The sequence below is a fragment of the Chionomys nivalis genome, chromosome 4 (genome assembly GCF_950005125.1).
Source record: "Chionomys nivalis chromosome 4, mChiNiv1.1, whole genome shotgun sequence".
Taxonomy (NCBI): Eukaryota; Metazoa; Chordata; class Mammalia; order Rodentia; family Cricetidae; genus Chionomys; species Chionomys nivalis.
In genome coordinates, this window is record NC_080089.1 from 53,160,752 (window position 1) to 53,178,419 (window position 17,668).

Here is a 17,668-nt window from a genome sequence, read left to right on the forward strand (position 1 = left end):
GTGTTGCTGATGGCATTGGTGACAGGTGATGTACAATAGCTGTAATGAATATTGGGTTAAAGGAATGCTCAAGGTCACCATGGTGTGCCCACGGTTCACACTGCTTGCCCTGCTCACTCCTGTATCTTCAATGCCCATCCCGGAGACCGCCCCACACAGAAAGGGCTCAGTACACAGTTGCTGAATTAAGTAGAGTCTGAGTGCTGAGCCCCAAGGCACTTTCTGTAACCCAACCCTAGCATGGATTAGAAAAGAAAGGATACACAACTGATGTGGGAAATCCTTCTGTCTATGTGTTGCTTTTATTGGTTAATGAATAAAGAAACTGCTTTGGCCTGTGATAGGGCAGAGTAGAACTAGGCGGGAAAACTAAACTGAATTCTGGGAGAAAGAAGGGAGAGTCAGGGAGAAGCCATGTAGCCTCCACCAGAGACAGACGTGCCAGAGCCTTGCTGGTAAACCACGAGCCTCGTGGTAAAAACATAAAATAATAAAAATGGGTTAATTTAAAACATAAGAGCTAGCCAGCAATATGCTTAAGCTATTGGCCAAGCAGTGTTTTAATTAATACAGTTTTGTGTAATTATTTTGGGACTGAGCAGCTTGGAAACAAATGAGCAGTCTCCCCCAACACACAACAATTCCTCCAACAAATTATAGTATGTTCAAGTCGGGAAGTTATTGAGGTCATTCCCATCCCCTCCCAGACATCCCTTCCAGGCCTTTCCTGCTTTCTCAATTCCATCTTGTGTAGCTGCTCAGTACTCAAGAAGCCCAGGTATCTAAAGCTGGACTCAGGGCCATGGTAAAGATGGAACTTCAGCTGTCTTGTGCTTTTCCAGAAGCTTTGCCCTAGCTCACCCTAAAAATGAGTCTGACCCCACCTGCATATCTCCTGTGGCAGGGAGACTACCAGCAAGAACTGGATTGCAAGGACTGTAGGCGCCACTGTTCCCTTGTCCTCTGCCTCACCTCCTCTATCTGCGCTCCTACTATTCTTTTCTCGGGAGTTCACAACCAGCCTGACCTACACAGTGGAATCCCGCCGGCCTCAGAAGTAGGGCTCTTGCCTTGCAATTGCAAAACCCTGGCTTTGATCTCCAGCAGTGGGGGTGGGGGGAGAATGGGGGTGAGGAAACCACATCGCTCCCAGATGTCTGGCATTGCCTGCTGGCTTTAGAACCAGGTCTCCGAAATGTTTTTTTTTTTTTTTTTTTTCCTCATCACTCTGCTACCTTCCAGGTTTGGGTCTCCTGGGAGCGTTCTTAGCTTAGTCCTGAAAGCCCTCTTTGGTATGATCCTTGCTTCCTAAGCGGACCTGGGCTTTCCTGCTTCTGGCGGGTGGCCTTTTACCCTTTTAACACCAACCATTTGCCCTGTCTCTCACTGTTTTGAAAGAAATCTCTTAGGGTCTTCTGTGGCCACATAGTGGCCTTGAAAATTGGTAATGGGCAACCTGGACTAGGGCCCAAGCAGCAGACCTCCCAAGAACAGTGACACATGCGTTTGGGCATGCTTATGATTTTCTCCGAAGAGGACTGACTGGAAGGAGAAGGGGGTGGAATCTAGAAACTTCTCAGGCTTTAAGAATTCCTGCCCTCCTCCTCAGTCTGACCCTGACTATGCCTGTCTGGGTCCTGACAATGCCCACGGGCAGGACAGCAAGAGAAAGAGGGGAAGCCTGTTTGTTATTTGCTTGGTCGCCCCTCCTCCGCACTTGTCTCCACGGGCGGCTGCTCACCCCCTTGCTGCCTGCCTGTCCCTCTGGGCTGCTGGGGCGCCACTACTACTGTCCCCAACCCGCTTTGTCAGACGGGTCTAAAGGCAGCTTGACTCAGGGCTCTGCCAACAGCCCACGGCTTGCGCTAGGCTATAAAACCTGCCACTGACAGAGGAGGCCCAGTGCTGCCCTGCATTGGCCAGCCAAGCGTGCAGGCATGACCCGAGCCGCAGAGCGGGGCCAAGGGGCTACAGGCTGGGGGTTGCGGGGAGTCGTAGTGGCCGTAGCGCTGCTGTCGGCGCTGAATGCCGCGGGCACCGTGTTTGTGCTGTGCCAGTGGCGCGAGCTGAGCGCGGCGCTGCGGGCGCTGGAGGCTCAACGCGGCCGGGAGCAGCGCGAAGACAGCGCCTTACGCGCCTTTCTGGTGGAATTGAGTCGAGCACCCGGCCGGGTCCCCGAGTCACCCCAGGACTCGGCTAGCGCAGCGCGCAACAAGCGCAGTCACAGCGGAGAGCCTGCGCCACACATCCGCGCGGAGAGCCAGGATATGATGATGATGATGACCTACTCCATGGTGCCGGTAGGCAGGGGCTCGTCTCGGTGGCGCCCCCGTCGGTCTGGGCAGCAGGAGGTGATGGGAACTAGGAGTCCATGGCCAGGGACAAGGTCCTGGAGAGAACCCCTGGTGTAGATGTGGCTAGAGAGGTCATCCTGGCAAGCTGCTTAACTCTTGAGATCAGTCGCTTCATCTTCTAGGACTGGGCAGGGCGAGTCTTCTCTTTTGACAACTTTTGAGTCTGCAGGTAAATGAAGGGCGTGGGCAGCATTAAGAGCCTTTCCCAACTTTTGACAGAATTGTTCTGGGTGTGAACTGACCCACAGAAGCAGCTCCCTGTAGGAGAGTCTCGGAAAACGAAGTGATTTTTGTTCAACGAGGATTCCTTTGCCTGGCACAACCTAGTGGGTAGGCTTTTAGTATGGCCTGGGCTCATTCCCGTGAAATCGCGACCAAACTGCCCACTTAGATGCTGAAAGTCGTTCCTGACTCTCAAGCTGTCAAATGGGAGAAATTGAGGTAGTGGAACAGTTATTAGCCTGCAGGTATGCACTGGCAAAGCCAGGGTTCTTAACGTGGGGCCTGTGGGCAGCTTTCCACACAAAGCTCAGAAGAGAGGAAAGCCAGAGCTGCTGCCTTCCTTCCTTCCTTCCTTCCTTCCTTCCTTCCTTCCTTCCTTCCTTCCCTCCTTCCTTCCTTCTAAAACAGTTTTAGGTAACCCAGGATGGCCTTCAACTGGCCGTGTAGCCAAGGGAGACCTTGGACTTCAGATCTTCCACCACCTAGCTGCCAGGACTGCAGGCATGTGCCACGGGACAGCCCTGGGCCTCTTTGCATTTTCTTAGCTATCCTATTGCGTACTCACTTTCTGAGATTTAGGAGACACCATTCTACGGGAATTACTTAAAGGAAAAGAAAGCCAGTGTTTGTTCCAGTTTTCAGGTGTTTTACTCTGGTTGGTCCGAATCCAATGTTCTCTAACAGGTGCATCAAGATCCCATCCCTACCCCCCTTCCCGTTTTCCTTTCCTCTCTCCTACAGCAGCTGTGGTCTCATTACACTTTATAATTGAGACTTTTCAGTTGTCCTCCACGTCCAGAGAGCCACACTTTGGAATCCTACTTATTTGGCGCAAAGTCCCCTTAAAACGTCTGCTGTTGGGCAGAGAAGCTTTCCAATATTGTGCATGAGCCTAAGTGCTTTTAAAACTACAGATACTGCACTCTTCAAATACAGAGTCTGAGGAAGGTCAAGCTTTTCATGTCTGGCTTCACTTTTTTTTTTTTTTTTTTTTTTTTTTTTACTCACGTAAACATTTAAAAATCTGTGCCTAAGCAAAAACTTTAAAAAATACAACCTCTGTGAGGTGGAGAGGACTAACTAGGGAATTCTGGAGCATTCTCTTGGCTCTCCACTCTGCATTTTAAGAGCTTTAAAAAAATTCAAAGAGAAATCCACCTGAGCACCAACACTTTATCTCTTTAATCCTGCTTTTAAGGTAGACGGGTTGGTTCCAAATGGCAGCCTGCTCAGTCTCTAGAGAATGAGCTCATTCCCATGTCGGTCAGAGAGCCAGCTTCCAGCACAGGTGCCCTGGCTGTGCAGCCACCTGCTGGTGTTACAGACTAGCGCAGAAACTGCAGCTAGGAGCATTTTGAAGGAGGTGCAGCAAGACCAGAAGGCAATGATCTCACTGATGTGTGTTCTCACACAAGCGTCCAGGAGCCATCCCCTAAGAAACTGCCACTCTGTCCCGTGTCAGGTCTCAGATCCGGCTAACTGTGGTGCACACTAGAATATCAAAGCCAAGGCTGGCTGCCAGGTTCTCCCTGCATCCTTCAGTCCCTACCTTCCGACTGGCATACCCAACCCCCTACCCCAGCGGCTCTTCGTTGTATAATCCAGCCATTTCAGTTACCTGGCTATTTTGGTCTCCCCTCTACTCTCCTGGCCAGTTTCTCGGCCCAGGTTATCCTTCTTGGTCAGCTGTTTCTCTCCCCTCTTTCTGTGGGCCAGCTCCTCACATGACCCAGCTCAGTCTGGTCATGCCACTCTGGACTCTCCCGACTATGCCTGCCTCTGGCTATGCTCTCCCTTTTATCCACAATAAACCTCCTCCACCATGCCTAGCAGCAGCCATGGCCTTCCTTTTTTAACTTCTTTTTCTCCTTCACCGTGCACATAAGTATCCAGGCGCCACACTCTTAAGAGCACGGCAACTCTATGGTGCTTATAAGTGTCTTGGGAATGTCGTACAGTGCAGATTCTTATTCAGATGGTCTGAGGATGAGATTCTGCATGGCTGACAAGTGCCCGCCGATGCCAGCGCTGCAGGTCTGAAGGCCGCACTTTGAGAAAGGCGATCCTAGAACCCTGGAGTTATCAGAGAAACTGGAAAACTTAGAGATGCCAGAGTCCATCCTAGGTATTATTCCAAGTAGATCTGTCTGAGGTGTGGCCTGGGATGGAGGACTTGCTTACCAACAGACGGGAGATGCTCAGCTAGCGGGGGTAAGCTCATCCAGTCCCCGTCAGGCCTTGCTTTAAGCAAAGGAGCGGATTTCACTGCTGAATCCCTCCTTGTCTTTTCTTTTCTCTCTTTTTTTTTTAAATATTTATTTATTATGTATACAGTGTTCTGTCTGTGTGTATGTCTGCAGGCCAGAAGAGGGCACCAGATCTCATTACAGATGGTTGTGAGCCACCATGTGGTTGCTGGGAATTGAACTCAGGACCTTTGGAAGAGCAGGCAATGCTCTTAACCGCTGAGCCATACTCCAGCCCCTTGTCTTTTCTTTAGTAGAACAATAAACTTCTCATCCTCACAATTTTTTTTTCTTTACTCTTTGCTTTTTCTTAGAACAGAAACCAATTTATTTTTTAGAAAGCCATCACTGGGCACTTCAAGTAGAAGCATTAAGAGAGAAATCTAGAGTAAATCATGGAGGGAGACTCATCTACCCACCCACCCCTGGGCCTTTTTCTATAGCATCAGATCTGGAATCCATGGGCCATCCCAGGGCCTCACTCTGAGGCTCTACATCGGAGATCTAAGAACAAAGAAACAAGCTCTATGCAGGTGCAGGTTAATGTCAGGATTCAAAGCACCTTCCAGAATGGCCTCTTTATCCAAGATGAACTTCCTTGTGGCTTGTTTCTGTGCTTTCGGCTGAAACAAAAAGTACATCATTTGGCATGGGCGTTCTGACCGGTACATTCTGGATGGTAGTTCTAAATGATTTCACTGGGGGGAAAAAAAGAAACCAGCAATTATTACTGAAGTGCCGGTAATTTGGCACAGACAAGCATATTGAAAAAATTAAAAGCGAGTGAATGTTTTGGAGGAAAAGTGTTGAGTGGAAAAGGAGGCAAGCCTGGGAGCTCGGATCTGGCCAGAAAGGGGACTAGGAATCTGGAAGCCATGGGAAGGAAGGAAGCTTTGACCTCCCTTCCTGCAGGGTACACTGCTGTTGTTTCTCTGCCCCACAACCTTGTGTAATCATCTTCTCTCCTAGTAGAATCGATCTGACTCCCTCCCCTCACCCCCCTCTCCACATCCCTCTCCACCTGCTCTTCCCTGCCTCCTCTTTCCATTTCTTACTTTTACTGATGCTCTGGTAAATAGAAAAAGTGATTTTCTTGTTAGACAGATGCCCAGACTTTTGAATGCTCTCTGGGGTGTAGGAGTGTGCTTGGTCCCAGGGCTAACAATTGCTATGGAGATATATTCTCCAGCCTTAGTGCATCACAGGTTTTCTACCCTACTTTGAATTTTTTTTTATGAACGTTCCTTTGGATGCTCTAGATTTGGAGTCAGAAAAGATAGCAGAGCAAAGCTACCGTGGGAATTCCTTCTACCTAAGCCTCCATTCCACCTTCTCCCCTGCACACAGCCAACACCTCCCACCCTCCCCTTCATGTCTTCTCCTGTTTTTCTTTCCGAGCCCACTGAGTCCCATGTCGACTGGTCCTGATCTTATGCAGGTAAACCATAGCTGCAGAGAGCTCCTGAGTCAAAGGACTGGTCAGATACAGAAGGCAGCATTCACAGAACCATTTAACGTATCAAAGAGGACTCCAGAGCCAGGTTCTCCCAGCATCCCTCAGTCCCTACTTGTTACAGGGTCCTCTTTGATGGCATACCCCACCCTCTACCCTGAACTCTCTAGCACAGGGACTGCGTGCCTTTAGCCCAGCTGCTCTACCCTATATAATCCAGCCATTTTGGCTACACCAGTCCTTTTATGCCCTTTTACCTTTTGGTCTCTTTGTCTCCTGGTCCTAGGCTCGCCCATTGCCCCTTTCCCTTTTTCTTCACAGGCCCCCTCGCCACTCTGAACTCTTCCAGACTTCTCTGGCTGTGCTCTCCCTCATGTCTACAATCAACCTTTTCCTCCACACACCAGGCATGCCTTCCTTTCCTTTCCGTTTTTCTTTTTTCCATTCATCTGGTGTGAGACCTAACACTTCCCATCCTCTGCCTCTTGCATTCTTCCCCTTCCCTCTTCTTCCAAGTTCTCTGAACCTTGATGAGATCGATATCTATATCCCTTTTGAGCCAGAACACTCAAATACCACTTATTCTCAAGACTTTGAACAATTAGGAGTTTCTTCATCATTCACTGCAGAAAGAAACTTCTCTGGGGCTAGAGAGATGGTTCAGCGGATAAAGGCACAGACTCTACTTCCAGAGGACCAAGATTCTATTCCCAGCACTCACAGGGTGGCTCAAAACTGTCTGTAATTCTAGGTCCAGGGGATCCAATGACGTTTCTGGACTCTATGAGCAGGCTCTATATGTATATGATACATAGACATATACACAGAAAAAATACTGTATAAAAAATTTTATTTTTAAAAAAGAAACTTATCTGACCAGGACTGAAAGCAGTACTAAACTATGGATATGAAACAAAAAAGAAGGCAGTTTGACATGTGCAGTTAGCAAAACAAGCAGTAGCAGGTTAATGACCTCCCAGTCATGGGCTTCTGGCCAAGTTGACAATATTAGGCAAGAATTAGGCTCCCTTTTTCGGAGCAGGTCTCAAATTCAATGAGAAAGAAGTTGGTCATCCCCATGGCACTCTGGTGGGCACAACTGGCCTGGCACACAGATACTGAAGCACGCAGGTCTGGTGCTGGGTAAGACAGCTGACTCACGACTTCTCCCTCCAGAGTCCAGTACCGTCCAGCGCTGGGAGCACTAGCCAACAGATAGGAAGCTGCCAGGTCAGCTCAAAACTGATTTCTCTTGTCCTGCAATCAAAGCGTACGATATCTCCATCGACAAGGTCTTGCCATCTAGTTATGGAGGGAAACTAAGAGGAATGACAATGGCTGTGTTGCTCTGCGTGCCTCTGGGGCCTCCTCCACTAATAAATAGAAGATCCCATGACCAACACAGATTTTTACTTAATAACCCATGTCATGGGGAAAGCATTGTCGGCCAGGAATGACACTCCTATTTAAGGTCTTTTTTTTTTTTACTATATTTTTGATTAGTTTATGAAATACTGTGTTTGCATAAGACTTTTTCATACATCCTTAAATTTGGTAACCCCCACCTCAGGCATTTGTCTCCTCTTTCTCTTTTTCTTCTGTTTCTGCTTAAACCATTTACCTCCAGTTTTCTCCCACAAATGTCTCTTAAGCGTGTAGGAAGGAACCATTCATTTTATAAAAAGATGTATTTGTTTTGTTTAGTATGTATGAATGTCTTGCTTATATGGGTATTTATTTACCATGTGCATGCCTGGTACCCAGAAGGTCAGGAGAGGGCACTGGATCCCCGAGAACTGGAATTATGGGTGGCTGTATGTTGCCACACGAGTGCTGGGACTCAGACCTGGGTCCTCTACACAAACAATAGGTGCTCTTAACCTAAGCCAGCTTTCCAAGCCTAGATATTTTAATTTCAAAATGCAAATTGCAACTCCCCTAAAATATAGTTTTGTCATTCGCCGTGATTGGATGATGAAAGCTTGACGCCGCCCTGAGCCCGAGACGCTGAGGGGAAATCGCCAGGTTCTTGCTCCACTGCTGGAGCGCAGATGGCATGACGTGGGGAGACGGCAAATCCAGAAAAACTGAGAAGGCATCTCCCTCTTTACCCTATTGTCTCACCCATGGGCGTTTGTCTTGTGTAATAAACTATCACGCCACGAGTGATGTGTTCTTCATCACTTATTGCAGAATCTGTGATAACAAAACGCTGTGAAGATTGTGTTCAATTAATCCGACTTATGTAAGCCAAGTAACTGATCCTACACCACTGGGAAGCAGTGAGAAAAAGAATGAGGATATTCTGTGTGCTTGCACTAATCCCCAGGATACAGTCACAGTGAAGAAAATAAGGTGGGGGAAAGTGTGTATTGTACCTAAGAGAGTAAAATAAATAGAAAAAAACAAAACAAAATCAAAAGCAGAGGGGAGGCATAATCTTTTCACTATGATTGTTATTATTATTATTATTATTATTTAGCTCATTGTTTTTGAGGTCTTAACTGAATTACTCTGGGGTTTTTTGTTTGTTTTGTTTTTTCATTTTTTTGAAACAGTTTCTCTGTGTAGCCATGACTAACCTAGAACTTTCTTTGTAGACTAGGCTGGCCTCGAACTCACAGAGATCCGCCCGTCTTTGCCTCCAAAATACTGGGATTAAAGGAGTAGGCCACCACCACCACCCAGCTAAATTATTCTCTTCTTAATGTGACTTAGAATGATCTTCTACCACAGGTGACATGGGCGCTAACCCTGAGCCCAGCAGGAGCCCTGACAACCGGGGGTTCTTAGTTCATTTTCTGCTACTATAACAAAACAAAACAAAAAAAAACTAGTATCAGGCAGTTTGTAGATATCAGAAGTTAATTAGACTCCTAGTTCTGAAAGCTGAGCAGTCCAAGAACATGGTACTGGACCCAGAGGACTTTCCTGATGCACATACCAAGGCAGAGCCCACACAATTTTGTCAGCTCAGGTCTCTCTCTCTCTCTCTCTCTCTCTCTCTCTCTCTCTCTCTCTCTCTCTTACACACACACTGGCACTAATGCAGTCACTGGACATCTCCCTCATTATTTCATTCATTATTTCATTTAGCCCAATCCCCTCCTGAAGACCCTACACTGAAACACAAGTAGTATGTGGATTGAAGGTTAGGTCTCCAATACGTGACGCTGGGGAGCTCATTCACACGCGTACAGCAAATGTCCTCACTGATGATAGCCACTCAGGAACCAGATTCTACCCTTAGTTTTTTTCCAGAGGAAGTAAAAGCATCTGACTTTTCATATGAAATATCTCAGCTTTTTAAATATTGGCACCAGAGTGGGAAAAAGAAGAAAGAAAGAAATTAGTTGCTTGGCACAATTTTGACTAAGCAACATTCACATTGCTTCAGGCCATTTTAGGACATCCAGCCGGGAGTGTGTAACAGTCATGGTTTTGAACAAACTTGTTTTATTTAGCTCGGTTGCAGACTTGTTATTTGCGAGCCTGACTCTGAACACTTCGGAGTAACCACTAATATGGTTGCTGTTATGGTTGAGGTAGAAATGATTTTTGGCATTTTGTTGGGTTTGAGTTGTATTTCTACTTGATCTATTTGTGTGTGTGTGTGTGTGTGTGTGTGTGTGTGTGTGTGTGTAGGTTTTATCTGCAAGTTCCCACAGAGGTCATCAGAAGGTGTCAGACTCCCTGGAGCCTAACGCTTCTCCTGTATAGCTTTCCTAAAGTTTGCTGACCCCATGCATACTGCCATCCCTGGAGAAGTGCTGGGGTTGGTAAACCCAAGCTGCTAAATCAGCATTGTTCCCTGAATGCAAGAACCACTGTAAGGGTGTGGCCACACTCTGAAGGGGGAGCCTGTGGGCTAAGCCAAGCTACTGGCTTCCCAAATCAAGAGCAGCTAAGGTTGAGCCAGAGCCTCACTAACCTCAAATGTAAGCCCTCTTCAAATTCTGTCCTGTTCAGTTAGAGGGGGTGGCAGATACCTCAGGAGCTCCTGTCCTATGGAATGAACCCTGATAGGAGATTAGTCTCTTACAGATGGGCACAAAAAAAAAAAGTAGCTAAAATAGACAGCCATTTGCAGACCTGGGAGGCAGATTTCTGTATTCTTGTGGCATCATGAGCTCATTTGTGCTTGGAGTTCCAGGGCACACCTGGCACTACGTGGGTATTCGGATGTCAGAAGTTGTCCTAGGTGGTGATGGTGGAGCGAGAACTTGAAATTTCATCTCTGCTAGGATCTTGTCTGGTGGCCGTGTCACTTTGAACACCCCCAGAAATCTGGCTGTGTCTCAGGCAATGCTGGCATGTTGAGGAAGACAGGAGAGAGCTGACCATTTCAGTCCAGTTTAGACTCTGCTTCACGAGCACCCAAGTTTGCATACACACTAAGAAAACACTTTGTGTCGGTACGCTTGACTCATATCCACTAACTCCACATCTTCAGATTCAATCCATCACACATCAAAAATAATCAAGGATGTGCTCCCCCCCCGCCTCGGTTGCTCTCCAGTTTATTGTGTGTCTGCATGAATGTGTGTGCTTGTGTATGTATTACAATGCACATACATGTGTAAATGCACAAACACATCTGTGGAAGCCAGAGGAAGCTGTCAGGTACATTTCTCTGCCACTCCCTACTCCCCGTCCCTTTTAAGACAGGGTCTCTTCCTGAACCAGAAGTTTGTTGTTTTGACTAAATGGGCTGACCAGCAAGCCTCAGGGATCTTTTTACCTCCACTACCCCTGCTCCACACCATGCCAGGATTACAGGCACACCGCTATGTCCAGCCAGACCGTGCCGGGATTACAGGCACACCGCTATGTCCAGCCAGACCGTGCCGGGATTACAGGCACACCGCTATGTCCAGCCAGACCATGCCGGGATTATAGGCACACCGCTATGTCCAGCCAGACCGTGCCGGGATTATAGGCACACCACTATGTTCAGCCAGACCGTGCCGGGATTACAGGCACACCGCTATGTCCAGCCAGACCGTGCCGGGATTATAGGCACACTGCCATGTTCAGCTTTTTATAGGTGCTGAGATACAAACTTTGTTCAGCAATCACTTCACCAGCTGAACCATCTCCCCAGCTCTGGTTATTTCTTCCTTGAGACAGGTCTTCTGTAACAAACCTGGTTTCCAACTTAACCTTGAACTTCATGATCTACCTGCTTCTGCCTCTGAAGAGCTAGTATTATAAGCATTGTCACCATACCTGGCTGAAAACCATTATTTCTGATTTAAATGTGTGTAGATTTTTTTTTCTTGTCTCTAGTCACCCAGACATGGTCTCAAGTATGTAGATGGTTATACACATCTTATATGCAAATACTGTGCCACAAGAAACTTGAGCATCTGTGGATTTGGTGGCAGGAGGTCTGCTGTCAACACCTGTGGGACAGCTGTACAAAGCGGCCCTGATCCTTTACCCATGGAAGAAATAGTGGGTCAGGACTGGACATCTGTTGACCAGATGAGTGGCAGGAAGCCATGTGGACCTATTCCCACTGAGCTACTAAAATGAAGTTAACGAAGCCTACCTCAGGGTTGGTCTAGTCTCTTCCCAGCCAGAGAGGCAGAGGCAATAAGAGAAAGCCTGCTGAGCCCTGCCCCAGAGTAAAATGGTGTCTTCTGGATCACCTGTTCTCACCTTTACCCCTCTATATCCCTGCCTTTCCTTAACCGTCGCTGTGACCAAGCTGAGAATGAATGGATTTTTGTCTTGGACTCAAACCCATTTAACCTTAAAAAATGCTCACAGATGAGCCCATCTGGAACCACACAGCGCACTAGGCCACAGGCAGAGGGTGCTGGACAGAGGAGTCTTTGTGGGCAGGGTCTCAGCCCACAGATCCTCCCAGTGACATTGTTCCAGGATTTCTCTGTGATGGACTTAGACTCCTGGCTATGACTTTAGCCCCCATGTACCTGCCCTTAATTTGAACAATACAGCATGTTTCTTTCACTACTAGGGCCCATCCAAATTATATACCTGAATGGTCCCTGAAGTATATAGGAAGGACCACAGCAGACATGAAAGTCAAATGGACTCTTGGCTGGGCATCTTTGACTTCTCCAAGACCCAGTTCCTTCATCTCTAATGCCCATCTCATGGGTTTCTAGGAATTTTGAAACTAAGATAAGAACAGAACCTGCTGTCACAGTCAGGCCTTCAGTAAGTAGTCATTGCTGCTCTTTCTAATCCTAAAGCTCATACCACACATGTGCAAAGCCCTATGTTCAATTCATTCCCAGGACCACAAGCAAGTAAAAAAAGAGGCACTGTCTTAGTCTGTTGAGACTCCTGTGACAAAAAAAAAGCAGAGACTGGGTCGCTTTTAAGCAACAGAAATATACTTCTCACAGCCCTAAGCAGTGGGGAGGCTGAGGTTGTACGTGAAAGCATACTTAGGGTCTAGTAGAACATTCCAGTTCACAGGTGACATCCTCTAAAGACAGAAGAAGCAAGAAGCTTTCCAAGACCTCATTTTCTGTCCCTGCTGGATGTGATGATACACACACCTTTAACCCCATAACTTGGGAGGCAGAACACTGTGAGTTTGAGACCAGCCTGATCTACGTAGAGAACTCTAAGACAGCCAGGGCTACATAGTGGGATTCTTTCTGGAAAAAAACACCCATTTTAACTTTATAGGACATTAACCGCACTCTTGACAGCTTTGCTTTTGGGTCCTCATTGCCTCCGTGTCCACTCTCTGCTCCCACTACTTCCAAACACTATCACATTGCTTAGACAACAGCTGGGAGGCGGGAGATTGAAAACCAGCCATAGTGTTAAGCAATTGTGATCCCTCTTGTTCCAACCTCCGGGTCACTGTTTGCTCCCAAATTCCTTCAGCAATTCCAGGAGTTTGTACACTGCTGTCACCTATAGAAGCTTAGCTGCCATCACGACATCCTAACTCTTGGTGCCAGTGGCAACAAAACAAGAGACGGGGATGTAAGTAGGTGGCAGAGTGTGTGCCTAGCAGGCGCAGGGCCCTGGGGCCATAGTCAGCACCACCAAAAATAAACAAATAGCAAATCATAGTTAACTTTCATGTGGCAGCAAGACAGACTTTATCAAGCTGCAGGGCTTCCTGGCTCCCCACACTTCTGTATGGCACAGCATAGGCAGGGACCTCTGAGAGCCTTGTTAACTTCCACTGATTCCTATTAGTGTCGTTCAAAAAGCAAAACAAAAAAATTTCTTGCAAAAGTAGAACAACTCCTTTGTTTGTTTGTTTGGTTTTGGTTTTTTGAGACAGGGTTTCTCTGTAGCTGTGGAGCCTGTTCTAGAACAAGCTCTTGTAGACCAGGCTGGCCTCAAACTCAAGGGACCCATCTGCCTCTGCTGGGATTAAAGGCATGCACCACCACTGCCCGATGAGAACAACTTCTTTATTGGGGGTTTTGTGTACCCCAGGATATGGTTGGTTGCCAAGATGGGAGTCACTAAAACAATCCATCAAAAGAATACACTTACATGGTTTTAAAAAAAAATTTTTTAAGTCTAAGACATATTTTCCTTCTACATTCTTCATGCCCTATTCCCCTTCCCCCCTCCGCCCCACCACCATCAAAAAAGAATCCTTGGCTAAATCTAGCTGACATTCAAGTTTAATTTACATGCATTTTATCGGCGGACCAAAGGTCACGTCGTGTGAAACAAGCTGAAGCTTTTAGGTTGTAATTCTTCCACAAAAAGAGCGATTTCTTTTCAAGCTCATTAGTTGCTTTTATGTAGATCTTTGAGTTTTAACAGCTCTCTCTATCTTAAATAGATATAATTTGCTTCTAGTTTAACTAAAGTTCAGGACACAATTTTCTTTACTGAAAGGCAGAGTTAAAACAAAAAGACCAGCTGAAGAACATTGAAGATGCAATTTGTGAAGTTTGTTCTGAATGTAATACAGTAACCTCTTCATTTGCCACTCAGGAAGTTTCGTGTGTTTGCCAAACTGTTGAGAAGTTTGGGAGCTCTTCCTTGGCTCTAGCGAAGAACTGTAGAGGACTAGGAGCGAGCTGTGGAGAACTGTGCCCCGTGTACAACATTGAGCCGGGCTGCAAAAACACTTGTGGAGCTTGTTTGCTTGTTGGTCTGTTTTCAGTAACTCAGCAGGTGATGGGTACAGTCTAGAATCTTACTCATTAGAAGGAAAAACAAAATACCTTCTCCCTTTTGAAAACATCTGTATCAAAATCTATGAACGAGAAAATCTTTGAAAGGAAATCTTTTAGTCACGTGATGGGGACGGGGACCACCAGGAAGAGAGGCGCTCGGAGTCGTGAAGCTGGTGGCAGAATAATCACTAGCGTGTGCGGCACTGGATTTAGTCCCTGGTACTGAAGACATCACGGCTGCGATGAAAGGGCCATTTTACCAGCCTGGGCAAGCAAGGAGGGCGATGTTCTTTAAGTAGATATGTTTCTGCCTTATATTGTTTTTTCTTAACAGTTCCTTTCTCTTCATTTTACAAAACTGCTCTGAGTAAGAATCTAGGTTGACATCTGTGTGGGGTGCGTGTGTATGTGTTCATGCACACATGTGTATGGGGCGGGGATATAGCTTGGTGGCAGGGGACTTGGATTCAGTCCCCAGTACAGCAGCAACAACAACAATAACAACAAAATAAAAAACAAAACGGAGCACAGGAAAGCAGTTTTCTTTTGGTCCTCTAGTGAGGTGACCCCCACTGGACTCTCACTTGCGTTTTCCGACGAGAAAGCATCTTCAGCTTGCTCCTCCATATGAAACGTGTCCTTTCCCTCCATCTTGCTTTAAGAGTTCATTGCCTGTTTTAAGGAATTTATTTATTTATTATCACTCACATTGGTGTTCTCGTCTTTGTGATTTTTGTATTTGGTGTTTATTCATCATGTTGGATGTACAAATTTATAGTTTATGTTCATTTTGGAACTTTTTGCCATTTCTACTCAAATTACTTTTTTCTTATTTCTATGCCAGAGAAGGCCCCCGATTAGTGAGCTTCTTGATGTCTTACAGTCAAGGACCCTCTAGGGTTTTTAGGTATGGGGAGAGATTGTGTCGTCCTAGAACTTAGGCTTGAACCGGGCCTTGCCCACACCGGCAAATGTTCTGCCACTGAGATTTTGAACACATGGAATGCAATTAAAATAATTGCTTTATCTTCTTCCTATACTAGCTCCCTTTCACTGTTACTTCCCGTTAGAGAAGTCTTAGTTCAGAGACAGCGTCTAACAGCTTCCGAGTTCTCCTGCTTCTGAGCACTCAAGCCGGCGTGGTGGCATGGCACCTGAGACAGGACGATTGCAAATTCAAGACCAACCCCGGGCACTAGACCAAGACCCTGCCATTCATAAAGAAATAATGTACTCAATTTTCATTAAAAAAAAAAAAAACAAAAAACAAAAAAACAAAAACATGCTTTTGAGTGTGACTTCCTGAGCCCCAGTAATACCAATGTCCCTCCAGGAAGGAAAACATGGTGTAAGGGGATGAGGAACGTGTTCCTTCCCCAGCTGAGCAAGTTTTTCCTGAGTTCCTAGTATAACACGCTGCTATTCCCATCCTGGTCATGGGGACACCGTGGATTGGACAAGCATCCCTACCAGTGAGGCACTGAGAAAGCTAAGAGCTCTCGGCAGCAACGTCATTAGTTCGGAAGGAGAGGATTCGTCTGGGCCCTTGAGGATCCCAAGCAGAAAGAATGACAAGAGCAGCTGATTCCCCCCACCCCCGGGCTTACAGAAGATGGCAAAGAGAGGCTCCCTTGAGCTGACAAATGTCTAGTTGCCTGACTCCCATGATGTCCTTACAGGGCTAGGATTTGGCACCAGCCGGGACCCAGACCCCAGAGTTGCTCTGTTGAGCCTCAGGCCAGCTCCATCAGACCAAATTAGAATTAATATAAATATGAAATGAGCTTATTGTGCATATGAAAAATAATTGACAAGCTGAGATTTTATATCCAAAAACTGCACCAAGTCTCAATTGTACAGCAGTTCTACCATAGTTTTGAAACATAAAAAAAGTATTCTGACTTTTTTAGTGTCTATCGGTCTCTCTATCTCTCTATATGTATCTCTCTATCTCTGTCTCGTGTGTGTGTGTGTGTGTGTGTGTGTGTTCCCCCTATGCTGTCCTGGAACTCACCTTGCAATCTTTTAACCTCCACCCCCACGTGCTGGGATTACAGGTGTGTTCCGCCACACACAGCCACGAACTCTCTTTGAAAGCCAGGAGCTCTGCAAGCTGGTTTATCTATAATTGCTTCCAACTGCTTTAATTTCATCAGCTGCTGCTGCCAAGGACAGAGTACTTGGTATTTATGTTTAAACTTAGGTTGCAGGGGGGAGACTTAAGTTTCAGTTAGGCGGCTGCAGGTGCTTGGCCTTGTGTATCTTTAAATTTGTTTTTTTTTCCCTTAATTTTTTGTTTTTAACAAAGGCAAGCTGCATGTTCCCATTAGAACTGCAAACTTCCTTACACAGTGACCACGCGGAGGAGCCTGCCTTTCTTGGCTGTGTCCAGAGTTCTAGGTAGTCTTTCAACATCTGTGGTCAGAGCCTCCAGTAACAAACACTGAGTGCACACAGCCTTTTGTCTCCTGCCCCGGAATCTGAGTTAACTGCAGGCTAAGTATTCAAAAGCTGGGAGCTTTTCTAATAGGGTTATTTACTGCTTATAGGAATTTACACAATTAAGGACAGTCATAAAGAGTGTTCATTGTCTAAGAAGCATAGGACTAAATTATGTTTATTGGCTTTTTATTTGGGGAATTGAAACGGAATGCAGCATCGTACAGACTGTTGGGATTAGGAGCCTGCTCCCGTCTGGTTCTGTACAGTTCTGGGGATGGAAGCCATGGCTCCTGCACAATGGGCAAGCACTCCACCAGCTGAGCTAATCTCCAGCCCCTCCACTGGCATTTAAACAATATTCCTCTGAGCGAACAGAAGGCATGCATGGGAGGACTTCAGAGATACCCTGATAGGGCCCATTGTTGTGGAGCATGACTTGGGCTATTCTTTGCTTTTCTTATTTAATAGTATCCCAAAGCCCCTTTTCCAGAAAATACATTCCGATCCAACGCATTGTTTTTCAATATAGCAGGTCTCGTATTGATGACCTGTTTTATTAAGGTCGTTTGCCTCGTTTTACTACAAAACCATGTTGCAATGAGCGTTCCAATTCAGAAATCCTTGTATGCTTTCCTGCCAGGAGCGCTGCCAAGATAAACCAAAAGCCTGGTAAGGCCACAGGAGCGGCTGGGTGGGTCCCTTCTCTTAGGAGCTAGGGAAAGGCTGACAGAGCCTTCGGTGGGGCCAACCAAAAGTTGTGGTAAGACAGTCTAGCACAGAGCAATGAGTGTGGCAGTGACAGGCAGGGGGACA

At 46.5% G+C, this 17,668-nt stretch overlaps 1 protein-coding gene across 1 annotated transcript in view; it reads left to right on the plus strand.

Annotated features, from left to right (window-relative positions):
- The first annotated feature begins 1,922 nt into the window (after window positions 1–1,922).
- The window catches only part of Gldn (gliomedin), a 49,431-nt gene continuing 33,685 nt past the window's right edge, over window positions 1,923–17,668 (plus strand). Inside the window, exon 1 of the mRNA XM_057768706.1 lies at window positions 1,923–2,300. Within this exon, the coding sequence (XP_057624689.1) occupies window positions 1,938–2,300 (363 nt within the window). The 5' untranslated portion in view covers window positions 1,923–1,937. The remainder of the gene's footprint in view (window positions 2,301–17,668) is intronic.